This window comes from Botryllus schlosseri, chromosome 15 (assembly GCF_051294905.1).
Source record: "Botryllus schlosseri isolate E-star chromosome 15, Bs_hap1, whole genome shotgun sequence".
NCBI classification, from domain to species: domain Eukaryota; kingdom Metazoa; phylum Chordata; class Ascidiacea; order Stolidobranchia; family Styelidae; genus Botryllus; species Botryllus schlosseri.
In genome coordinates this window covers 8,526,399-8,552,184 of record NC_137250.1, presented here as the reverse complement: position 1 = coordinate 8,552,184, position 25,786 = coordinate 8,526,399, and the positions used below count along the sequence as shown (strand labels likewise).

General features: G+C 41.5%; 3 protein-coding genes across 3 annotated transcripts; 1 reads left to right on the top strand and 2 right to left on the bottom strand.

Moving 5' to 3' along the window:
* Window positions 1-11,841: 11,841 nt before the first annotated feature.
* On the bottom strand, window positions 11,842-17,836 carry LOC145457157 (uncharacterized). The gene is made up of 4 exons (XM_080335325.1): window positions 17,538-17,836; window positions 17,102-17,253; window positions 12,162-12,322; window positions 11,842-12,087 (listed from the first exon to the last, which is right to left on the bottom strand). The coding sequence occupies exons 1-4, from the start codon at window positions 17,789-17,791 to the stop codon at window positions 11,941-11,943; spliced, it is 714 nt and encodes a 237-aa protein (XP_080191451.1). The 5' UTR covers window positions 17,792-17,836; the 3' UTR covers window positions 11,842-11,940.
* On the bottom strand, window positions 13,745-16,624 carry LOC145457156 (cilia- and flagella-associated protein 221-like). The gene has a single exon (XM_080335324.1). It carries the CDS (start codon window positions 16,483-16,485, stop codon window positions 13,837-13,839), a length of 2,649 nt encoding a protein of 882 aa, XP_080191450.1. The 5' UTR covers window positions 16,486-16,624; the 3' UTR covers window positions 13,745-13,836.
* A 659-nt stretch (window positions 17,837-18,495) lies between the features above and the next one.
* LOC145456864 (uncharacterized) lies at window positions 18,496-22,759 on the top strand. Its single transcript, XM_080335001.1, has 7 exons — window positions 18,496-18,960; window positions 19,615-19,659; window positions 20,058-20,109; window positions 20,360-20,434; window positions 20,740-20,861; window positions 20,959-21,062; window positions 21,119-22,759. The coding sequence occupies exons 1-7, from the start codon at window positions 18,835-18,837 to the stop codon at window positions 21,300-21,302; spliced, it is 708 nt and encodes a 235-aa protein (XP_080191127.1). The 5' UTR covers window positions 18,496-18,834; the 3' UTR covers window positions 21,303-22,759.
* The last annotated feature ends 3,027 nt before the right edge of the window (window positions 22,760-25,786 follow it).

Sequence of the window (25,786 nt, the reverse complement as noted above, 5' to 3'; positions counted from 1 at the left end):
GTCGCTGCTGAAGAGATTCGGCGTCCTAAACATAGAAGATATGCGGAAACTAGAAATCGCGGAGTTTGTGTATCAGTTTCACTGCGGTCGTTGCCCCGAATACTTCAATGACTTCTTTACCTCTGAATCAAAAGCGCACAAGTACAACACACGCGCGTCCACGTCGTCCAAATATCATATGATCGACCGAAAAGATCATCGCTCTATCAAATATGCCGGACCTGATGTGTGGAACAGTATCCCGCCGGCCATCAGGCAGTCGACGAGCATGTCCACATTCAAGTCGAAATACAAGCAATTACTACTAAATAAATACAGTCCATCCTCAAGATTACCGGACCACGACTGACCTATCGATCGGGCTTCCCCTGACACGCCGCCCTATTTCTTGTCGCTTCCTTTTTCTATACTATCTTCTTTACTTTCATTCAGTGTGCATGCCTCCTCTTTACATCGCCTAGGCCAGGGGTTCTCAAAGGGTGGGCCACAGAGCATTTTGAGGTGGGCCACAGAGCTATTTAGAAAATTTTAGAATTAACGTAAGTTTAGTTATATTTTTTATGTTAAACGCTAGAAATAGATTGATAAACTTTTCATCCGACTCGTATGGAGTCAGCACGTACAAGTCGAAAACGGGAGGGAAAAACGGCGGCTTTTCCCACAGGCTATGACAGCCTACGGCTAACAGCAACAAAAGTAATTTCGAGTATATGATAACTGGAAGGTAATGCTGGAGTAACCAAGTATTCCGGCAGGTTCATATGTCGTATTCCGTTGAAAGGATGTGCAATAAACTCGGAATGAAGTGTCATTGATGTATGGACTTACTGTACTTCGGCAGGGCAGGTCGTATTATTGTAAGAGAAAAATAGCCATAATTGAAAATTATTAGCAACTTCTGATGACGGTATACTGCACCACTGCAACGAATCATAATGGATTGAGGATATAGCGGGACGCACTAATCTTTGGAGTCGGTTTAAAATGTCCGGCATGAAAATCATTGAACAGAATGTAAGAGTTACATGAACTGGTTGTATCATTGGATTGAATATTTTGACATCGCAACTTCAGAGTTGGTTTGGTACAAGGCATACATTCTACAGCTTGCATATTAAAAACTCTTCCTCCACTTCTCTGTAGTACTAGCACTCCATTTATTAATGAATTGTTTGAAGCTGGCCCAAAATGATTATATTATTCCCCACAATAGTGGAACGATAAAACCCCTATCACACAGTGGATACGGGGATTTGATCATTGTGTTTCGCAACGCGAATGGAGCAGCGGACGATCATAATATACACAGGAGTTTAGTCTAATGATCTACCTGGGTCGTAACTGCCACACCCAAACCCCCAATGGGGGAGCTCGAAGGGGCGCAAGATTATTTCGTTGGTCGTTTGTTGGATGACATTTATTCAACTCGAAAATTTTCGTCGCGCTTCGCGCGATTTCATGTCGCAGGAGGTCTAGCTACATTTAAATATCATCAGTAAATTAAGAGAACAATGAGCATATTTTAGATAAGTAGGCATATCGGCGCCGTCGATTACCACGCATTGAACGGGATTATAACTCTAAGATAAGAGGTGGGCCACAGCACATTTTCAAACCGGAAAATGGGCCACGTCCAAGAAAGGGCTGAGAACCCCTGGCCTAGGCCAAGGTGGGTGTCCGATTCCATAGACAACTCCTAGTCGCTTCGACATCCTCCTTTCTTTTCATTGTATCGCATTTTTTGTGGTGTATTGAACTGATAAAATTGCTAATAAACCAATGATGATCATGATGAATAACTGTGCAGCGTGCATCAACAGAGCGTTAAAAGAACAAAACTAGATATCCGTACAGAAATGCGAGATTTCACTCTGGAAAGTGTCATCGTATTGTTTGGTCGAAACGCAATTGCGGGATACTAATTGCTTACCTTATTTGCTAGTGAGCTTTTACATATCGGAGACAGCATTGGCTCTTCAGAAGGACAGGTTTTCGGTTTCGAACCTCAACTCCCCTACGTACGCCACCAAACACGACGTAACACCAAAACAGTCATATTTCGACTACTGGTCACCCCTTAATGCCCCGCAACCAATGATGGACGTGCCATCAAAGAATATGTGTATGAGCTGAGTTAAGTGCCACTGTCCTAAACTAAATAAGCTCAACGCTTAGAAAATCCGCGCCTCAGTGATGTGAACAGTAATGCGCTTTGTCGCGTCAAAACAAGGTTTATGACGTCACGCCTCCCGGAGTCATTTATTCGACGTGGTTAAGAATAACTTTCCCGAAGTATATACAATACCGCGTTCGAAAAGTAATTACTTGAAACGGTCATCAATTCCGAAATCCAAGTTGACTGACCTGACCTCAATATGTCGTCACAATTGCGCAACGTGTTACGACCACAAATATCCGACTCATAGGCATCATCTAGTGGAATGTATAGGCACGGTTAGCGATGGGACGCCCGTAGTGGTCTCGACCAAAGTAAATACAATTCGAATTTTTATAATGAGAATGGGTCCAACAATTACAAACAGAAAACGCACTCTGCTTAGAGTAAATTAAGCAAAGGCAACCAGGAAAGTATAGGTCTATACATGGGTTACCGTATTTTGAGACCCGACGAAGAGGATAATTCAGAAATTTTGAATCCTCTAGTGCAGTGGTTCCCAACCTTTTTCGACGCATCGCCCCCTTTTGAAGTTCCACACCGATCATCGCCCCCCAAATATTGGGAACCGAAAAACAGCACTTCGTCAGTCAGCCCCCCCCCCCCTGAAAAAATACGTTGGTCTTTGGCTCCATAGCGTGATAAACCAATCCCCAGACCCCCTCAGCCAGTGTTCTTTTTGTCGCTACATATCAGCTATACCTTATTTCATGTACTGTTTGGTGAGTCACCGTATTTCGCCTAAACGCGCGAAGCGCGACTAATTCATATAATTCATGTTTGAATCGGTCAATGTGGTCGATGTGGTATGTTGGAAAAGGTAGGACCCCTAAATAATAATTGAACATCTTCGGGCGGAATCGTTATTATATTGACTTCTTTTCATGATGCTATTCGTGACCTCCTATATCTGCTATGTCAGAAGACATAGAAATCGTCAAAACGTACCAAACTAAAAGACGCACATGATTTCATATTGGTATTTCTTTACTGGCAAATAATTTTTACCTTACGGGATGGCATTTGTCATATAGGGTTAAGGTCGCCAGGACAGGAACATTCGAAGCCAGCCATCAAGGCGCCTATGGACAATTAAACATATATGTATATATATCGAAGTTTTCGGTCAGCACAAGAGCATTCCTTTTCGGCCAAGGTCTTGTCGCTGCTGATCGTTCTGGCACACTTCTCGGATGCGCATGTTTCATGGCCTCTAACTGCATACGTCTTGGTGCGTCGTGGCGCAGTAATGGCCGACGCCGAAGTCTCCCATTTCCATAAATCATGCGTATTTTTGTTGGGTGACGAGGACGCCAACATCAAGATACATGAAAATATTAAAATTTTTGACAAAGTCGCATGAAATTCTAAAATATTACTCTGTCATTCATGTTAATTCACGAAATAATTTTGGGCTTCCTTCGATTTCGGGCCCCCACCCCCAATTAGGGGGTTTGGGATGCGATAGTTACGGTCCCAACTCCAATATAGCCGTTTTAACGCACCATCGCCCCCCTATCGCCCCCTTCGTTATTTTCGCCCCCCTAGACCGCCAAATCGCCCCCTGGGGGGCGATATCGCCCACGTTGGGAACCACTGCTCTAGTGGGAAAACCTGGGATTTTGAACGTTTTTCGACCAATAGTACCGTGTTGACTAAAAAATAATCGTCACTTTTACTCGACTCACGAATCACCGCTTTTTACGTTGCTTCTATGGTGTTGACTAAAACAAACAGGTCATCATTCCCATCTCTACACCCGCAATACCCGTCGCGCCGTATTTTCCGTCTTTTGTCTTGCCAACTCTGGCGTTCGCTGCGTTGGAGTCGAGTTTTTGATCCCATTTTAATACTTTGGGAAAAATTCCCCAAAACGAGGACATTAAGGCGTCCTCCGAGGACACTTTCAATTTATTGAAAAAAAGAGGAAAAATCCTCTTAAAGAGGACATGTAGTAGCCCCACATTATCATATATGATGAACCCTCGAACCATTCTACTTCTATGGACAGAATGAAAAAACAATAAGTGATAAGTAGAGCAGGGGTACACATTTGTAGGTGTTGCGAAATTTATAGAAGTTCCGTTGTGAACACGAAAGCAATCCTATGACAACACATTGCCGATGCTAAATACTATATATTGCATATATATTAAATTTAATGTATTGAATATATATCCAGCGGTGTAGGCGAAACATAATAAAAAGTACTGGCGGCACAGCGTCAGAAACAAAATAAAATATTGGGCAGAAGTTCATTTAGTTATCATTATCATTTTGTCGATGTCCACGGCGTGACAGCAGGCATATCCAAGGACTGGGGTCATCCAATTTTATTATCCATTATACTGATGATAGAATTACCATACGTGCTCTTTTAAGAGGATTTGTCCCTTTTTTTAATTTTTTGAAAGTGTCCTCGGAGGACGCCCAAATGTCCTTTTTTTTGATGATTGCGGTTTAATATAGGGTAAAATTCGACTGAGATACAGTAAATCATCACTGAAGTGACGCTCCGGCGGCTATTTCAGGAGCTGGGCTGGAAAGTTGACCTTTTCTAAGTCAACCAACGGAGAATTCAAGAAAAGTGTCAATTTCTAGAGCCGAGTCGGAAAAATTACCTTTTTTTATAGTCAACCAACCGTAAAGTCGGAAACAATCAACCATTTTTCCGAATTTTACTCCAGTATTGTAAGTCTGAAAATTTTGAAAAAGTGTCCTCTTTTCATATTTCCTAAATATGGTAACCCTAACTGATGATAGCAAAGTGCAGATGAATTTGACCCGTGTCGCAAACATCGTTCCATGCCAACAAAGGATTATACGATATTACAACACTATCTCGATATCGCCGGAAACAGAGCTCCGTAATTTATAGCTATGGCACCGTACACCATTTGTTTCCGCGACGCCTGTTAAAACACCGTGTCGGCGATTGTGCCTGCCACTGTACGCGTTGATAGCTATAATACAAGCCATATTGCCGCTTGTACTTTCTCGGGAAGGTAGAGCCAGACATGGATATTCGTTATCGTATCGATCGAACTGTATTTGAAATTGAAAATACCAAAAATTGCGACTATATGCTAAGGAGTTTCTCCAATGGTTTTTAAAAGAGGATCACTACGCGATGCTGTTATGAATCTTAATTTTGCGCCTTACTAAGGAAGTATTCCGTCAAAATTATTTGACCTAGAACTGCAAGTAGATTCAATCCAAATCGGGTAACCAAAATTTGGTTAGGGTGACTTCTCGGATAACTGCAGCATACTCTCTAAAATTCGACGATACTAAAACTGACTGTACAGTACACCGTACAGAGTATAGGTTGGATCAACGCTGTACGCCACAGTTGTAAGACAATGTATAATGTGTATACTGTATACGATCGAACTACAGAAAAATCACATGCAACCATCAAACTGACCTGCGTTTCAAACTTTCGACAATCCGCGGGCAATCTTCATGGCAGTGACGTATGAATCATCCAACTAATTTACCATTAGACCTACTTTATTTGATACTAGAGAGCACTAAGTCTCTGTTTGCCAGGTGGAATGTATTCTTTTTATTATTATTCTTGCGAATCAATTCCAAACAATAAGTTCAAGATGGCCGTCCTGGTGACGACGGAATGATCGGTATTAAATGGGTATGCTAGAAATAATACGTGGTTTTATTGTCAGCTCAGTCGCTAAATCCAGACTTCTGACGACATTCGTAGGCCTATACTATGTCGATATAAAAACAAAACTCCCGGAAGATAGAATACGCGTTTCAGTTGAATGCCATTTCTTGTCAAAATTGGTCCAAGACTAATACGCCATTAGCTGCCATCGTTAGAATTAATGGTAGCTAGCATGCGCAATAACATACAACAGCAATGCGACACGAGTCCTTCAAATAATCAAAAAATCTTTACATTTCCTTTTAAAGCTGGTATTTGGGAAATTTTCATTTGCTTCTCGCAGATAACCGCATTTTAAATCCCAGCCTAAATTGACGCTAGAATAGATCCACACAGTCGACATGCCTCCCTTATCTTCCGATCTGCGATAAGGGTCTAATGGATGCGAGGCAACAACAGAGCAGGAAGAATCGCGCAACATCTGGCTACTTTACTCACACGAGCTCGATCACGTCATCATCGACATCGGCACTCCTCAGGAATTCAGACCCTCATGACTGCCAGCGATATCAAAGCGGCAACGTTGCGGATAAGTCACTGGACTGAGAAACTGTTGTATACCTATATCTACAATCAGAACAGTCGCAAACGGAACCAAGCAAATTGACCAGTGATTTGAATCGAATTTCTAATCCCTAATATCAAGATTATTATATTAAGATTATATTCCGACACTATCACTAAGACCTATGATCTACTCGTTTGACGGTACCATCATATTGTAATGTATTGAAACTTGCACACTGCCCAGTACAGTCATGTACAGTAAACTACAGTCTCGTAAATATCCGATATATACCCATGGAATAACCCAGATCATTTCGACGAATTATATTTCTAGAAGTTCGAAGCGCCAGTTTGTTACTCCCATGTGGTGCTAATTGATATTATTGGTATTCAATCGTGACGTTTATAAACAACTGCGTTTGAGATGGGAATATTTCAGTAGTGTTGTGTTAGTATTCGGTTACTTTTACTGCCAAATTTGTCTCTGCTATACCCAGGGTTTTCACACTGTCCTTGTTTGTTGTTTGTAGCGCATTGCCTTAAAAAACGTTATTGTCCTTATTTACGTGGTTTGTCCTTATTTTGTCTTTTTCTCTCACAGTGTTTCTTAACCTTTGCAGTGTTCGCACCCCTTGAGCTCTCAATAAAATCTATCGTGCCCGCTTTCCATTTTCAACACGCAGCTTCTGATGGTAGCTAGCTATACTAAGATCAAAGAGACCAATGACATGAAGTCGCGCGCAGTGCGACAAAAATCTTCCCGGAAAGATTCCACTTTTGGGGGTTTGCAAAATAATTTTGTACTCTGGATAATGTATAGGTATAATTTCATGATGCATCTCGTACCCCCCGATTTCGGTGCTCTGTACCCCCAATGGCGTCCATGAACCTCTGGTTAAGAACCAATATGCTCCCGCAATAGTCACATGGACTATACGATCACTAATATTAATTGCATTTCCAAAGCTACTGATGCCGTTACAAAGGATATAGGCAAGATTAATGATGATCTTTTTTTTAATCATCAGCATCTCAAATTTTGCGGTCGGGCTACTCAGAATTTTTGGTTTCATTCAAGTCCACCGCACGGTGTTTTGTTATGCCGTTAGCAAGTCAGTTATTATTAGTTATGACGTCACAGGCACACAATTGATTGCTTATTTTGAATTCCGCATATACAGACGTTTGCTCATGATTAGAGTCAGTCGGAAATCTTGGCAATATGAATATGCAGTTTGTTGCGATACTATTATACCGCACATACTTCAAGGTTTTTTTGCTGAAATTGTTACAAATTGTTGCTAATTCTTACATTGATGCAATTTCCAGTCCGTAATTCTGTTAGTTACGTCATACTTTGCCATATTGGTTTTAATTTTGAATCTGTTCGAATCCCGTTAGAGTACCGATAGCTCTTGATGAGAGACGCCTGAAAATCCATTTCGACTTATTCATATGTCGCAATCTAAAGATATACTGAACCATTAAAATTAATAAACGGATGAACGATTAAAATTAGGGAAACAATTTGAAACGGCAACAATCGTTACATTTATATTTACCGGTGAAGCGTAATTATAAGTTACGCCAACGGGTAAACGAGATGACCGCTGACCTCATTCAAGATCAAGTAGAGCTCAATACCCACGAAATGCCCAAGAAGGCACTTCGAGTATGGGTAATGGAATATGAATCACTAATATTATCACAAGCACAAATGCGAGATAAAACAAGGATATCGACAACGCTAACTGACGATGTACAACGACTGTCGTAATTCTAATTGATACAAAGTACGTGATGACGGAAGAAAAATATTAGTGCTTCCATGACACATGCCATACGTTTGGGAATTTCTTCGTTAGTGACTAATCGAGTTCTATCGACGGGTTTATGAACTATGTATGCTTGCCGTAACGGCAGACGACAATAGCGAGTGGAGTGACACGCAAAAGTAGGAATCATGTGTGAAATATAGTATATCCATTATCTTACCATCGATTTTGGTCCAGTTTTGGGTAAATGATTTGCGCACACCCGAAAACACGTTGATCGTGCTCGGTTTGACTCTTTAAGATGTCAACGGGCAATGGACTCTTGGCGTTGGGTTGCTCATTCTGTGAGCATTAGTGGTAGTTATCGCTAGGCCTGTCGTATACGTGGGCTGCAAGGATGATGAAAAGATATTGGTGCTATCACTTTTTAGTTGTCATTTTGTCGCAGTGGGGGAGTTGTATGCAATTGGTTTGCTGCCAGGACTGACGTTATTGAGTCTCATCGGGATAACATTTCGATTTGTCCGGGGTTTCTCCGGGCTACTCCTCCCCTATGGCAGCGTCTTTCCCAAAAGTCTATAGATAAAGAATTGATGAAGTACGAATAACTAAAAGGTTGCATTTGAAACAAATGGCGTGCCCCAGTGGACGATTGTCATCCGATATAGTCGAAGTATACGATATGGACTGCTTGAAACCCTCGAAACCGTCGCCGGCTCAACAGTTATAGCACGTAGATAGAGATCATTGTTACGGAATGGAATGGATGTTCTGATGATGATGATGACCGACGGCAATAAAAATGCTGTATAACGATGCAGTCGTCGTTAACTATATTTCTTGTCCGTTTATGACAGGGGTCGATAGCCTTTTTCCTCAAAAGCGCCATATTCAGTGATGGCTTTTGGGGTGGGCGAGGTGGGCGGTCGCCCGGGGCCCCCCTGGTCGAAGCCCCCCCCCTATTTGGATTTTGCGCTTTTTTCAAGGAGAATGACAAATAAACATGGAAATCCGTGTACCAAGCAAGAATATGATTCCGTACAAATGTGTCAATCATCATCAAATCACTGCATTTGTTAGAAAAGTCCCGTATCCCGATAATCATCACGTCTCTGCATGAGGTAGAATTACTTAGCTTTGATGTAGTCTATCCTTGCACACATGCAAAACAGACATGGCCGAATCCAGGACTTGGGCAAACCTTCTGCGGTGGCGAAAGATAGATAATAATAACCGATGCGGAAGGGGGTCTGGGGGGCTCCGCCCCCCAGAAGTTACGGATAGATACTTATAGCCCCCCCCCCGTTGGTAGGGCCATCACTGGCCATATTTACCCTATATTTTCAATTGTCCATGTCAATTCACTATTCGTGATGTATTGGTTAAAAACAAAACAATGAAAACAAAAAAAAAACATGTTTCAAACAATAGCCATGTTTTAAACTTGTTTGTTTTAAGTTGATTTTTTTAAATGCAACTCTAAGCGTTACATTGTTACATCGGGCATTGATACCAGTAAAACCAACAGGCCGCGGTTGACGTCAGATATAGACCGCCCTTTGTCGTTTCACCATCCATCAATTTGTTCATCGAATTACATTATTTTGTCGTTAGCGGACGAAAATAAGACATAGAACCGCTGACAGTGATCGATTACAGATTATGATTACACTCAATCGAAATACTGGTTACTCATAACTACAGCTAGAATGTAGCATGTAATTACGTGAATTAGATGCAATAGCAACGTGTCGTCGTTTCTCTCAAATGAAAATACATTGAACTCTTTTTTATTTGTGTTACTGTTGAACTACCCAACCGCCCATTTCTACTCTTGCCTTTCTAGTTGCCACAGTGGATCTGAATTGCAGCGCAGACACTACATCTATTTTCTATATTTGCAGCGGATATTAGGTTTGAAGATTTCAAGGCTATGTATTTTACGCAATACGCATACACGGTGTCTGTCACACTATGACGTATGTCAGTGATAATTCTAATATACTTAAGTACCAAAAAATAACAATAATCTGCGTTAGGCGACTACGCAATACGCGCTCGCTGTTGTATATGTGCCCGACGCCGAACACTCAAATATTTATTGTAGTGTGATACACCATACACAGCCGTGACATTTAAATCGAGTGATTCATCCCCCATTCCGACAATACGGTAATGCTCTGTGGTTTACCGCATTGCAGCCTTGCCCCATTTAAAATATTGTTAGTACATCGCGTATTCGTTCAGTCGGAATGAATACGCGGATTTACATTATCAAGGATCATCTAGTTTTCTGTCGCCAGTTTTCACGTCTGTGTTACCGGTACTGCCAAGAAATTGAAAGGTTACCATATTTTGAGATCCGAAAAGAGGACACTTATTAAAAGTTATAAAAGTTACAATAGCGGGAGAGAAAACGAGTGGTTCGGCAATTTTGACGACTAATTTTATTGGGTTTGAAGGAATAGGTAATATTTCCGATTCGACACCTAAAGACTCTTTTCCACGTCCAATTTTGGTTGGGTTGACTAAAGAGAATACGAGGGTCAATTTTTCTTTTTTTTCCCCGACGTATAATTGGGTGCAGTTCGCCTTTTTCCAGCCAACCTACCGACGAACGTTGTCTACTGCTATGTAAATTTCATTCAATTCCATCGTAAACCAGTTTTCACGTCTATTATGACATTTTTCGGTTGTCTTTGTATACTGTACGGTAGGGCTGTTCAAAAATAGCTTTTTTCCTGGATTCCAGCCATTCAGTGATTAAATTGTCAGGTTACCCTAAAAAACGCTGCACATAAAATTTGGTTCAATTCCAACAAGTATCAGGCTCCGCAGATCCAACTAAAAATTTTAATTTATTATGGAAAATTAAAAAAATCAAATTTTTCTGTCAACCCCATGAAATTGTTGAGCTGTTTTCAAAAACGACGCAAAACAAATTTGACTCAATTCCAAGTAGTAAAAGCGGAGTTATTTGAGTTCTTCGTTGATAATTCTCGGATTATCCACCAATCAAGGAATCGAGCGGTGCTGATGAAGTGATCAAAGGAACGCAAAAGTGATATATACATTATTCCAATTCCCGTCGCATCTACAGAACAGTACCGAAATCCAATGAATGTCGCCCGTGGCCTTTGTCGGCTGCACAATTTCATCGTTACCAGATCCTGCCCGTCAAGCGAGCACAGATAAGTGACTGATAACCAATGCAATAATACCCAGTCCTTTTAAATACAAGAAGACGGTCATCAACTTGAGCTTGTTTGCTTACCCTAACCCGGGCCTAACGGATCGTTGGAACGAATAGCCTATAAGGATATGCTGCCTTGCTGATCGTGATCACACAACTTGAATATGCTAATATTTCGTGACTGAGATCAACAGTCTGGGTTCAGATCTACATCACTTAGTTTGCTCTCTCTCGGTGGAGGTTTCTAACTCGTAGCAAGCAAGCGATCACGGGAAAGTAATTAAATGATTGCATTTAGTGATCATAAACTTTCGATTTGTTTCTCTGGTCTCTGACGAGCTTAACGGAAGCCGCCAGATATTGTCCAACGTGAAATATAGGCCTGCCGTATGTCTGTATACGGCTCATACTATCCCCTGTATATGTCCGATTGCTCCTACGTTGATCCGTCAGAACGGAACAACTATGCTATATCGATATCCACTCGATAAGACATCACTGCTCGTTTGCTGCAACTTTGCGGGAATTATATTCGAGTATATTGTGTCGGAATTTCAATGGCGATGGATTTATTCCTATATTAATTGCTCACGATAGGCTACTATACGGACGGTTGCTTTTCTAGCATAGATATAAAATTCAGATGCTCTTGTTTGTGTGCTTCGATGAGTTTCTGGAGCAGTACTTGCAGGCCTTTTATTTTCTCCATACAAGAGGACACGTCTGTGTTTTCGCCACCGGCGGTGTTCTAAAAATAAACAAAATTAGGTGGTCATGGGCGAAATAAGGTCTACCCCTTCATGTAGGGCGCAGACAGTCTACCTTTCCAATAGTTTTCCTCAGATCCGCAAACGAGCTGATGCAGTCTCGCAATTTTTCTTCCATCACGTCCCTTTCCGATTGAATAATTTTGACATTTCGCTCCATTCCCCACAAGCGGGCCTGTAGCGATTCTTTCTCGGATCGCTCCGAATCCAACTCAACTGTAAACAAAACATCGATGAAGTTGCCAGTGATGCTAATAAGAGTTCATTTTAGTTCGGGATTTAGATTCAGAGTCGTGGTGTCGAAGTTTCCTTAAATTTTTTCATGATGAGTCGGAGTCACATGAACTTTGTAATAATAAGTCGAATTCGGGGGAGCACATTTGTTTGTTGAAGTTCTCTGACTCCGAGTCCAGCTACTTCGAATTAGGACCCAGTGCTCTCAAATGTTACTATAAAGTGCTGTTGCAGTTACAGAAGTTTTAAAGTTTTGTGCATGAATAAGGGACCTTCGCAACTTTCATTTCTTTCGGCGAGCACAATTTTTGAATCCAAAAAATTCGTCGGTTCTAATGGTAATACTAGTGACTAAAATGTAGTAAACGTATAATTTTATGAGCGAATTTACCGGAATGCTGGAGGTCGCTTCGCTTGGTCAATATAAAAAAATGAAAATGTGAAAAACTTATCGTCTTTTGAGTACTTTTACTAGAATGTTGGGGTTCTGTGAATAAAATATTGGGAGTCGCGGTGTTTGCGGAGTTTGAGTCGGTATGTTGAAACTGTCCGGAGTCGGAGGTAACGATAACCGTTTCCTCAGTCCTGGCGTAGGCAACGCCTTGTGTACTTGTCGAGTCGCAAGATGTAGCGTAAACAATCTGCGCATTTTTAGAAAGGTAGCTTTAGCACCGGTACTGGCTGTCTAGTGAGTGCTGTTCATGAATCTGACACTTCCTTCCCGGAATAACTTCTGACCACAAATGTTAATAATGTAATGTTATGTAATGTTAATATGTAATGTAATATTTACGAATCTGAAAAAAAATAATGAAAACACTCTATACTTAGAACGAGAAAGTCATAATTCCGACGGGGATATTGAGGGAATCCTTGCTACGATTTTGGCTTTAAACAATGTGACGTAATTGTGTTCCCGTATCAATTTTCACCCAACAACTTTGTCATAAACAACTTTGCCATGTGACATCAATGCACATCCGAGATTTATAACTTCTTCAGAATTATCGTGGAATGACCCATCACAACTCATAATCTAAAGTACAGCGAGTATCCTTTCGTAAAACGAATTATGCTTTGAATTGAAACACACCAAATTAATGTGACCGACTTTACATAATCATAAACTAGACGGAACCCCTACAAACTAATAACAAATATCCTTGGTCCCGCTGTATTCAACATACACACCGACGTATTTATGCGACACTTCGAACGATCTAGATATCAAATTGAAAAATACCTCAGCGCGCCGCTACGCCTGTGGCAGTCATTCTATATTCTTCCGCACCACTACAATGAATACCAATCTAAAATTATCTCCAATTATGTAGCTCGCGAACTGACAATAATCATAATAAAGGCTCAGCTTTCCCGTTGTTACTTCGACGTTTTGAGTAAAGCTTTGTGAAGGCATTTCAAACATTTACTTGCAGCGAAAATGCGAAATAGAATAGTTCTCTACATAAAACATGTATTCAAATATGGAATAATTCTTAAGAGTAATACAGTTTGGGCTGATTCTTGTCCAAATCTTCAAACTTCTCCAGCGTCTCTGCAATCTTGGATTGGAGCGCGTTGTCATGGTTATCAGTCTGCCTCGGCGCTTCTGGAATTTTGTATTCCTTTTCATCCTCCTCCTCTCTGGCCGCTATCGCAATCTCATATTCCACAACCTTAAATTCTTCTCTCACCATTTCCGGAGTTAACTCCAGTGGATCGGCAGAAGTGCCAAAATCTGGTGGGTCTTCATGAGGCACTGTGGGTGGCGATAGCAAACTAGGGGTGACAGTCGGCAGCATGCTTTCTCCGAAGCAATCAGACCACCGCGGCAGACAATTACTCGACACGGTACCGTTATTTTTAGAAAGCGCTACGATACCTTGTGATGGGAATTTTTTCCACGCCATCAATCCCTTGATGACGTCGTCCTTGTCATAATACGGTTCGCTGTCCGGCAGCACTGTATACCTTGGTATGGGGCACAGGTGATAGTCCGGGTCGACTTCGCTTTGATTAAACGGCAAATATACAGTCTGCATGCCAGGGAATGGATTAAAGATTCGCAACGGGTGATGTGGTGGGTTTGATAATAATTCTGGAGGCATGTTAACCCCGGACGTAGCCAGATGGGTGTCGTTTTCAAAGTCTGCTACCATCGACTCTTTACTTTCGGGTCTGCTGTCTTGCTCATTCCTTAATCCGGGAGCCTTCTGTTCCTGGACAGGCAAAAGATGCATCGGAACGGAAACTTCTATTATTTCATCGTCAGCGCCTCCTCTTAGAGTACAAGAGATACCGGTGCCTACGTAACTGCGAGCTGCCTGATCCACATCGCTATTTCCGTATCCCAACATAGTGTACTGTTTTGGTACTTTGAGGTGGTGGAACGGAATATCTTGTCGTAATGCGATAGCGGAAGGTATCGACTCGACTTCCGCGATTTCAGTAGCGGTGACGTTACCTTTTGTCTCCGACTCGACATAAACAGGAAACGTGAACGGCTTCACTTTAGCAGCTGATATCGAGAATCGCACTCCGACATTGCGATTTGACGCGCTAGGTGTGGACGTGGGACGGACGTCAAGGTGTAGCTGTGCCGAGCTTTCAGCAGAGAGTTGTTGTTCTAGCTTTCCGTTGCTGAAGTTTTCGATCATGGTACGTAACAGTTTCACTTTCCTATCCGCCCTCTTTCGAATTAACACCGTTCGTGCCGCTTGCTGAAATCTCTCCAGAGCACGATGCCTGCTTAACCACGGGTTGTCGTTGTACAAGTCAAAACTGGGCGGGGTGTTTGGGATGCTGTGTGTTTTACGGAAAGTCCTTCGCATTGCTTTGAACGTCATGTAGCGCCGAATTTCAGCGTCAGCATCAGGCTCACATCGTCGCCGATACTTGTAGTCCATCTCTGCTCTTTCGCGTTCACGTAACGCGTCCAATTGCTGCTCCTGCGTGATCGCGGGGCTTCCACGACGCACTTGCCATCTCAAATGATTAGCACGCTCTTCGATTTCGTCTTTCGTCAGCTCTTGCTTGAAAGCGGCTTCTTTCATTTGTCTGGAAGACTGCATTTGGCCGACGCCAGTCGTGGACTCGCGGCCTGCTACGCTCGCAAGTCTCGCGGTCGACGCCGCTCTCATGTCTTTTGCGCGTAACTTACCGGCTTTCTGTATTAACACGCTGTTGACTGCGTGTTGCGAATGGATCTGTGTTGGGAAATACAGTCCTTCGTGTTCAATACCGTCTCTGGTAGGCGGTTGAGGGGTGGCTGTTTTTCTACGACGTGACATTTGCACTAATGATAGCGAGTGTGGGTCTAAAATTTTTGTTTTTTTGAACATCTCATCGCCCTCTTTAACAGACTTAACACGCGGATTCGGAACACAACAGGCTATCACTGAAGTTGTGAGTGGTTTTGAATTAAATTCAGATACTTTCAGCTGCATTGTCATGTGTGAAGTAACATACTCGGTAGGGGTGTACACGACTGATACGATCGTTTCACCTTCGCCTGGTACAGTCCCTGATAACGGGCTCACAGTAAATGACGGATGGGGTTGAATGAGGTTGATTTTAAACTCGAAATCAACCGGATGCGGGGATTTTAAAGATAGAACCTTTCTGCGCGTTTTGCCGAGTCTCGAGTTGGCAGTATCAAAAATTACTTTATCAGGAAAACCGGATAGGTCCATGATAGGATAAGCGTGAAGCGGTATCATAATGTTTTCTTCTCCTTCGCAATGTAATCTGATGCAATCGTAATAGTATCTCCATTCGTCGGGAGTAAATAGAACAGTAACATCCATTGTAAATCCCGGTACGAATCTTCTTGGCTTTGTATACTTTATAGTGAAATACTTGGTAGATGGACTGATGATGTGCATATTTTGTCTTTCCGACGATGAGTTACATATCTTGAACTTTTTTTTCTGCGTTTTGCCCAAACTGAACCCGGGAAAGTGGATAACCGTGGGATCGCATTTGATAAGTGCATTTTTCTTTATAGCGCTGTTGAAAATCTTCGTGTCGGTGAGGTGGTTCGGAACCGGTTTCCGTTGAACGGGTGTAGTACTTATGAATTCGTCCAAGGTAAAATCTTTGGGCCATCCTTCCCCGAATCGAGGAGAGTCGAGTAGCACTTCCATGGTCACCAGTACGGATAATCACAGATTCGAAGCCTCCGCTTGAATTTCCACGTAAAATCGAATTTCACATTGCTATTCTACCGTATATCTTAGTGCTATGAACGTGGAAGACCCGAATTTATCTGGAAATCTACGGTACGGTAAGAAATGCGCCAGATTTTAATCATTTTGTCAACAATATTCTGCTAAACCAAGTACTGTCGATGACTATATAGATTATTATCTGAATTATTCCAGTTCCTGGAAGTATAAGTCTCTAATAAATTGAATTTTTCATCCATCTCATATATTTTTCTCGTGCCTTTGACAATCTCAGAGCTCATTCTCAGAAAAAAACGACTCTAGTATAAGCACGGCAAAGAACAATAGTTACTATGGAAACAATAGCACATAGCGCCGATGGTGGCTTATGTTTCATTAGGATTGTGCTCAACTGCTCATGATTCAAGATCCCTTTTATTGAAATGTTGTCGCTTGTATAATAAATACTTTATCCGGAGGAAAATAGTAGCAGTGCACGATTTTAGCCTATGTGTCAAGAAAGTTACTTGACTTTCGTGTGAAGAGCCTTATACAGATGATGAGTCAGTGAAGTGACATGGAACGAAACACTGACCTTTGACCTTATCTAAAGACGTTCTTGATTCCTGCATCATCGATTTTGCCTCCAGTTTCTCTTCGAGCGCTGCCCAAAGCTGGTTCAAGAGCATTTTCTCTTTATCTATCCATTCTTCTTTCTGACGGAGTAGTCCCAGAATTGTATGACGCCTGTAATTTGTAGCCGTGTTAATTTGGCATCCTGTCAGATCACGTCAAACACGAAAGGAAAAAATTCTGAGTGACATATCTCCCTGCTAATATAGTGCAATTATCATCATTATTGTTATTATGGGAAATGAAGATTCGCACACATTATAATTTATATGTAAGCCTACACAGAAAGAGAAGTAGTCTGGATTAGTGAAGTATTAGCCTATCTGATTTCCTTCACATCACAGATCAAAATAGAAGCTACATTCATAATCGCAAAATATTTGCCAACCACTCCCTACCTTAAGTATACCCCCAGCATGAAGGAGACTCCTGCTACTAAGAATAAAACAAATATTTGGAAGAAGCACGAGTTGGGGTCAAGAAAGGCCACTAGCATATCCGAAATCCATGCTATCCATGATTCTTCACTTTCGTCGCTCCCGGGGTCGATTCCCAAAAGGGGTATTACAGACTCGCATACACCTCGATACGTTCCTTGTAGCCCTTCATTTGAAGAAAACGCTTCAGATTTTACTCGACAGTATCGAGGCATACTTGCTTTCGAGTTCGCGGTATTGGAATATGTTGATGCATTGTAGATATTTCATGAATTTTTACATTTAGCACGTCCACTATGACGTCATAATGAAACAATAAAGATGCGCGAAGAGCATTTATCATTTACCAGTAGTGCAATACCAATAGGAACCACGAGAAAGTCGATTTTGCAAACTTGCAATATTGTTTGAGACATTCAACCTTTTTTCTCCCATTTTTGCAGGAAACATGGAGTTCGCGGTAAAATTGGAGTTACACTTCGGAATGCAGGCGGACGAATATCTGGATTCGTATCCGGAGATCTGGATGACTTATATTCGGGCATGCTACGGCACAAAAGTAATACAGGATTTGAACTTGGACTTGCATATGTAGCTCAAATCCGGAGTATATGGTCTCAATATATCAATTTATCGGTATACCAATCACTTCGTGTCTTTTATTTAATTTAATTGCTGCGTAGTTTCAAGTGTTCATTGGATCTATAATTTCAATTCATTATGCGAGCATATTATTGTTTAGTAGTCTGGGTCCTGCGCCAATTCATCATCGATAATAAACTATATACTGCAAGCCTACTTTTATTTCATTCAAGACTTGCTCTTGCGCGCAAAACATGCACATGATTTTAGGTGGCCCTTGCTGCAGCAAATCAGCAATAGGACAACCGCATTTCAAGTTGTCTTAGCAAATCTTCGTTTAAGTTATTCAATCAAATCCATATCGGCAACAATTTACAGAAAAGAGAGAGAATGATCATTCATCACAATAAAAAGCTTATTTGAAAGTCAGCAAACAACATTTTGAGGTCAGGACAGGAAAACGTGAAACCATTGCCCAGCATGGATAGATGATACTTCCAAACGTAATCGGAAGTCATAGCACTAATCAAAGGCGATTGGAATTACTCCTGATGTAATACCTGCCCAATCGTCACTGCGACAGCTACAAGTGTGCGATACTACGAGGAATAGTGCATTGCTTTTCGGACAATTTGCACCTCAATCGGTAAACTTTGTGGAACAGAGAAGACGAATAATGGATACAGGCCGCAGGAAGAAATGGAATTTTTCGAAGGAAAGGCAGATTGCTTGCAATTTTGCGATTATCGTGATTGGATTTGGTCTCATGGTAGTTTACACGAAGATAGAAATCAGGCGAGAGGTAATTCGATTAACTATCTATACTGAATTATCGAGCATATGAAATTTTCGCAAGTCTACTTATAAGATCTATGAGGTACGGAACTAGAACGCGTCTGTGTGCGCTAGGGTACTATAGTACCGCAATATCAGATATATATATAATCTTTTACTACTGCTGGTGTCAATAAGTAACATTCAGTATTGACTGGAAATGACTTATTTCTTGAGAGAGAGAGATGATATTACTTTTTCGCCTGCACCACCGAGATGCTTTTACGACAGAGTTGCGATACGGCCATGAGGTCATCTAGTCTGCGCCCTCGTTTTTTTCTCCTCCATGCTATCCGTGATTGCTGAGCGCCTAGCAGGATAGCTGCGGATACCAATTTTCGAGTCTTTGGTATGACCCGTCCGGGGATCGAACCCACGACCTACCGATCGAGAAGCCGGACGCACAACGATTACACAGTCTCGCTCTTGCGCTTTGAGATATATAATGTTATTATTTCTATTGATAAGTGCACCGCGGTATTGGGATTATCGGTTGGTGTAGGTCTAGTGGAGACGCAATGATTTTTGTCACGTTCCAGAATTAGACCTGTTATGGCCTATCCATTTTTGTAAGATTGATTTAGCTCACATATCATCATTCAGCTATCATTCGTGTATACAGATTTCTACGATGGATCTTCAGCGACCAGAAAGGACGCGACAAAAAGTACGGTATATATTTGGAATGTCCCGAATGTTTGCATTTACATATGAGCTGAAACTATCCAAGTCTACGATGAGTTATTACAAATTGTTGCTTCAGACAAGTGGCGTTGTCAGGAAGCATAAACTGGTGGACTGAAAATTAAGCATGCGACACAATAAAATATGACGGTTTAGTAGCCAGTGGGACACATCAGCAATACATGCGACATTTAACCATGTGAATTTCTAACCACAAAACTAACCCTAACCCCAGCTTCGATACGAACTCAATTTGATCCCCCTCACATTAACTTCAACCCACATGCTCAAGTGTTGCATGTTCATGTGACCACGAATCGCATAAATTATCTCCATCTGATTCGTGAATGTAATATTTGAAACCGAATTTTGTTGTTTCAGCGACAAGCAAATCTTGGCGAAGACGAAGCAATGCTTGACTGGGCTGAAGAAGGTGATGCTTCTAATCTACTGCTTGAAAGTTTTCGGAAAATAGGCGCGCAAATAGGCTTGAATTCCTCCTAGCTCCAATATATATATATAGTGTGGCGTTATCGATTATCGAAAATGTTGTAGACCCCTGTTTCCCTATTTTCCAGTGGTCAGCATACGTATAATTCGTACTTTGCATCTCTCTATAAATATGTGGGGTACAGCTTATTAGCCACACTCTGCAGTGACCAAGTGATTTTCTATCATCTTAGAATTCATCGCTGCCCATCTCACTGCTGCGCGAGGACGAAATGTGAGATATGGAGCTTCTCAAGCGCCGCTTCTAGGTAAGCGTATTGTTTTGTTCTCTAATTCCGAAATAATACGAATATCTATTATTTTAGCTAGAATATAATTGAAGGAGTTTCATTTTCTCCGAATCGGCCGGTAGATGTGAGCTCGTATAGTCTATAATAGACACATAGGCACTCAAACATGGCAGATATAATGCTCGTGAATACCAGAGTTTTCAATTTGTCCAAGAAGACAACAGTTTGCTTATGCGCAGTAATTTTTTGAACAATTTCTGTGGAATCATTGTACTGTACGAAATAAGCAATCCGCCATCACCAGTTTTCTGTCGCCACGGCAGGTCATTATTTCCGCTGGGAATCTAGTGGACCGGACTCATTTGCGACTATCGATATCCGACAGGAAAGACTCGGAACGACCGCACGCATACACAAGGCTGGATTTTACTTCATCTATTCACAGGTACTTACTTCATATAGCTTACTGCGATCTGTAACTGCAAATTCATTTATCAGGTTTGCCCGCAGCACACCACCTAACGACAGTAATATATTTCCAGATTCGATACAACGGAAACGGACTCTTCCCCGCTGGTCATCGAACGATTAAAATATCCAACGAACAGGAAAGAAACCTGATGACGTCGTTAACTACTCAACAGCTGTGAGTTAAGCCGACTACTTCTTCGGGTAAAACGTCTAACATTTGCCGCATTTCAGTGCATCCGCTGGTAACGATCATGAAGAAGCCACGCAGTCTACCGATTCCGGATACCAAGCAGGCATATTCTATCTCAGCACGGGCGACAAAATCGCCGTAAAACCGATATTTTATCAAAAGGGTGCATTTTACACCGTCGGGGAGGGAGCCTCATTTTTTGGGCTGCATTTCCTTCACGTATGACCGTGTGCGTTATGAGTTGGGACTGTCGCGACTAACGTGCCACGTTAACCACCGTGTGACGTCATATTTGAAACACGGCGTACATCGGTCATAATTAGGGCGGTTTTTTGACATGTCAAAAAGTCAAAATCTTGTCAAAATTGTTTACAAAGTCAAAGAAATTTTGCAACCTGCATTTCGTTTGTATCGTAGATGTTTGTACTGTCAGTGAACATATCATTTGACATTTACGTCTTGTAGCCTACGTTATGGGCCTACCGTTGTAGAAGGTCCATTGTCTGGTCATTGTGAATCATAAACGGTCAAATGAAAGAAATAGGATGACATGGTGCTCTACGTACCGCAATATCCTAACTAACGCAAAACTGCGTGGGCATTGATTCTTATATTAAGAAGCGTATGATAAAAAATTGTGATGTAGACAACATTGCCAGAATGAAGCAACACAGTGTGTCACCATGGGTGTGCGCGCAACCTCAGTGTTGCCAGACAACAACGGCTGCTGTTAAGCGTTCTTTCTCCATTCTTGATAAGCTACTTACTAGAGACTGACACTTTCAATCTGAGGATGTAGGAAAGTATATTTCCTTGTACTCAGGGCTTTGAAGCCGGAGCCCGGAGCCGTGTACTTTCAACGTAGCCGGAGCTGGAGCCAGAGCTGGAGCCAGTTATTTGAAAAGTAGCTCCGGCTCCGATGTATTTTATAAAATGCTATGCTAATACTTTTTGCTGTAATCACAAAATTTTACGTTAATCGTTCACAAAATTAAGCATAGTTGCCTCGTTGGCGCTACCTTTTTTTAACGAGGCCTATTCAAATTGTTTAAAATTGACGCCAGCTCCAAAGCCCTGGTTGTACTACAACAAATTTTGATTATTTCTACCATAATGCGTGATGTAACTACTGGAATTCTTCATAGGGCCAGATTTCGTTAAAATAAAGTTTTTTCGTGTCAAATTTTGTCCGTTTTTAAGACGAAAGTTTTAAAAACTACAAAACTACTTCGTAAGGAAAGACAGTTCCAACCTGAAATGAAGATAAGTATCCAAAGGCGAATGTGCGAATTTTCATTTTTAGTCAAAATATTTAGTTTTTCAAGTAAAAAAATCGTCCTAGTCATAACAATTCCTCCTTTTCACTCAATTTTGTATCCGAATCTACAATGTATCATCCTTAATAAATGACCTTATGACCCCAACCGATCACGGGACCTATGTCCTGTACATTGTCCTGACTCCGAATAGGAAATGGTTCCATTCCCTTGGTGAGATGTTTCATAATTACATTTTGATGATACTGCGAAATTAGCCCATACTAATAATATCTCAATATTGATTTGGAAGCTTGACTTTACTCTTTCAATTATCTGTACCTCTCGTGTTGTTTTCGTATTCATTGCTGATAATTTACCATTGGCATATAGCCTACATTGATATCTATTCAAGTAACCGACAAACGGTGTGAGCTTACCCCGTTACAGACATCCAGGCGTTAGTAATACTGAGTGAGAGTATTGTTTAGTTTATTGTACTTAGGTTTAGTGGTGAAGTCTCGTTAAGGATACGTCATAAAACTAGCATCAACTACGCAAATCTGAGATGCTGAAATCCTGTTACAGATGCTTTTGTTTTGGTGTTTCGGTAATGTAAATATGGCCAAGTTGAAATTATGGTAACCAGGGTCTACGATATTCATATATTCAATATCGTAGGCCCCGTGGTAACCCATTGGAATGGAAATAATTCATAAATGTTTGCAAACACGATTTCGGCAGAGTCTTCGCTGTTGACGTAACTGCGGTAGGAAACATCGTTAGACAACAGTAAACTTGGCTGTGTAAACTTCTTGGTCTTTGGTTAGGCCTCCATAGATTTATGGCGTAATAGCAATTCATTTGTTCAGCGCTTTATTACGCATGCTCTGTTATTTACTGAGCGTTGTCATCACACCAATATGAACAATCTTCGCCGAATTTAGACTGAAGTTTTGACGCACCCAACGCTCTAACTATAGGTTCAGGGAACAGCCCGTATAAAACAACCAAATTTTCGCCATGGTGTAAGGTGGAAATCGTGCCAACAGCACTTGCTAGTACGAAAATTTGCTTTCACACTTGTTCCAATGCATGAAAACGAGTCAAGTACACCATTAATTATGGAAATACATCCTACGAATGTTTAGCGTGTACTGGTTACAATCATTTTGGCCTTCTTGGATTTATTAAACAGAACCGACTCCGCCACTCGGGTATATTTCCATACGATTTGGTGTAGTTTTCACCAATTGGAATGGGTGCATGTAAAAGTACAATTTGGTACCGGCAAGTGGGCTTATATATTTGATTGATTTGCATCAGACACCATGGTCGAAACTGGAAATCTGCGAAATACCGTGAAATACACGATTGTCGTTTAGGGTGCATGAATTGGAAGAACATTTAGATCCAGGCTTCATAAATATTTCGTGACAGCTATACTATAGTATAGGTTTCACTATAGCTTAGGTTGCCATACTTTAGGATTTACCCGAACAATTCAGAGATTTTGGTGTTATAATCTGCGTCAGGGACGTTGCCTTCACCTGGGTTCCAGGACATAGTGGAATTCCCGGCAATGAGATTGCAGACGAACTTGCACGTTTCACCGCCGCTTTCGCTCTTGATAGTCATGAAGCACTCGGTATTACATTTATACTGATGTCAAGAACGAAGTACGCAAATACGCTCGGACTGTGTGTCAGTGGATGGCCGAGTACCGAGATACAGAAACGAGAAACCACAACAGACGTTTCCTTCAGTGCACAGATCTCGCTTGTACGAAACGATAATATTTCGTCTCCGCTCCGACCTTTCACCATTGCTGCATAAAAAGGCTTTTATGTAAAATAGGCTGCATCGGCACGCCTTTGTGCGACTTGTGCGTTGTACCCGAGACTGAGGATCACTTCCCCCTCGCATTTTCGAAATACGATTGGCACCGAGCATATTTACTTGATTTTTGCTCTAACTTGAACGTAGAAATTCACCACATATAACCTTCTCGTACGGCCAGAATTTCTATCGCCTCTCGTTGATTTCGTCCCAATGTAATGATTTAAGCCATTTATATGTAAATGAGTTGCGACTTGTGTCACGAAATTTTTGCCGTGGCGCACCAGACCGATTAGGTGATAAGCGCGACATTGGCTCATTTTCACAATTAATAATAATAATAATTACCTCCCTGCGCCAGGGAGTAGTTTGGCAGATCCTTTTATAGGTTGCCACTTTTCCTGAACCTTTTGAAGATCACTAACATTATCAGCCCATTCACTGTCTGCTTCAACTTCGTCGTTACTTCACTCATGACGGCCAGTCGCCACGATGCGTGAATAATAATCGTCAATCGCGAGTACAGCATGGTATTTTCAAATATGGTAGCTCTTCAAGTGAAAAGCTTATTACTAACGTGACTTTGATGTCATTTAATCCGAAGCCAACTCTAATTAAAGTATATTATAATTCTCTGGAACTTGTGATATTTATTCAATATTATTACTCATTTGTCCGGGATTTTACTGTTTCAAACTTGGTGTCCCTGACAGGGATTCCCTGTAGTGTAGCTGTCACCGTGGTGCCAGAAAATGGAAAGTAGGAATTGAGTCAAACAAACCTATTTAGTATACGTGACACGGGATAGACTATTTCAACTACTACGACCAAATTACACGACTGGGGAATTTATTTCATTCAGGAGTCATGACCCACACCAGTGGATACTCCTTTTGTGGTTAGCGTTTAGCAAGTTATGCTCCACCTACACAACGCGCACTATAACAATATTCTGGGCTGTAAGATCAAGGAAGCAACCAGGGTTTCAACGGTTGCACACAGCCCAAATACCTTCATGACTGATATTATATACCCGTCTAGTCAGTAGTTCGGATAACAGGTAAACAGATTTATTACCATTGTCTTATTCAGACACAACATAACCATGTGTTTATATGCAAATATAGATCGTATATCCGTTTGGTATTACGAAGACAAAACACGCCAAAAGATCGACAATCACGCCGTCACACCGCCTTTGTGAGACAACCATAAAAATAGTTGTCGTTGGCGGCGTCGGCGTAATCGTAATATTCAGATCAACAAATAAAAGGAGCTAGCTGACGGTGTCCGAGGCAACGGCTGGATTTCGGAATTGTGCAAATATGGCGCCGATCTATCACGTGTAAACCAAGTAGCACAGAAACGTTCAACAAATAGCATAGCGTTTGCTTAATGCCGATGGCTCCTCCGAGGACGCTTATCCTAAATGGATAAGTTATTGTCCTTTGCGTCAACGGCGGAACAAACAATACATCTCTGCCGTAACCGCCTTTGTTACGGTTTCACAAGACATACCAGCAGGCAGATTTTCTGAAATTGCCCCAGTGACCAGTCTGATGGAAAATGTACCTTTGCGTGCTAGAAACCTTTGAGACTATACCTACATGTTAG

What these genes read in the sequence shown, in the direction of transcription:
- LOC145457156 (XM_080335324.1), bottom strand. Translation starts at nt 16,485, where the DNA reads ATGGAAGTGCTACTCGACTCTCCTCGATTCGGGGAAGGATGGCCCAAA.
- LOC145457157 (XM_080335325.1), bottom strand. Translation starts at nt 17,791, where the DNA reads ATGCCTCGATACTGTCGAGTAAAATCTGAAGCGTTTTCTTCAAATGAA. An exon ending in GTCTTTAGATAAGGTCAAAG is followed by an intron (nt 12,323 to 17,101) that starts GTCAGTGTTTCG and finishes TTTTGTTTACAG; the next exon opens with TTGAGTTGGATTCGGAGCGA. An exon ending in TGAGGAAAACTATTGGAAAG is followed by an intron (nt 12,088 to 12,161) that starts GTAGACTGTCTG and finishes GTTTATTTTTAG; the next exon opens with AACACCGCCGGTGGCGAAAA.
- LOC145456864 (XM_080335001.1), top strand. Translation starts at nt 18,835, where the DNA reads ATGGATACAGGCCGCAGGAAGAAATGGAATTTTTCGAAGGAAAGGCAG. An exon ending in GCTTGACTGGGCTGAAGAAG is followed by an intron (nt 20,110 to 20,359) that starts GTGATGCTTCTA and finishes CTATCATCTTAG; the next exon opens with AATTCATCGCTGCCCATCTC. An exon ending in TCGTTAACTACTCAACAGCT is followed by an intron (nt 21,063 to 21,118) that starts GTGAGTTAAGCC and finishes GCCGCATTTCAG; the next exon opens with TGCATCCGCTGGTAACGATC.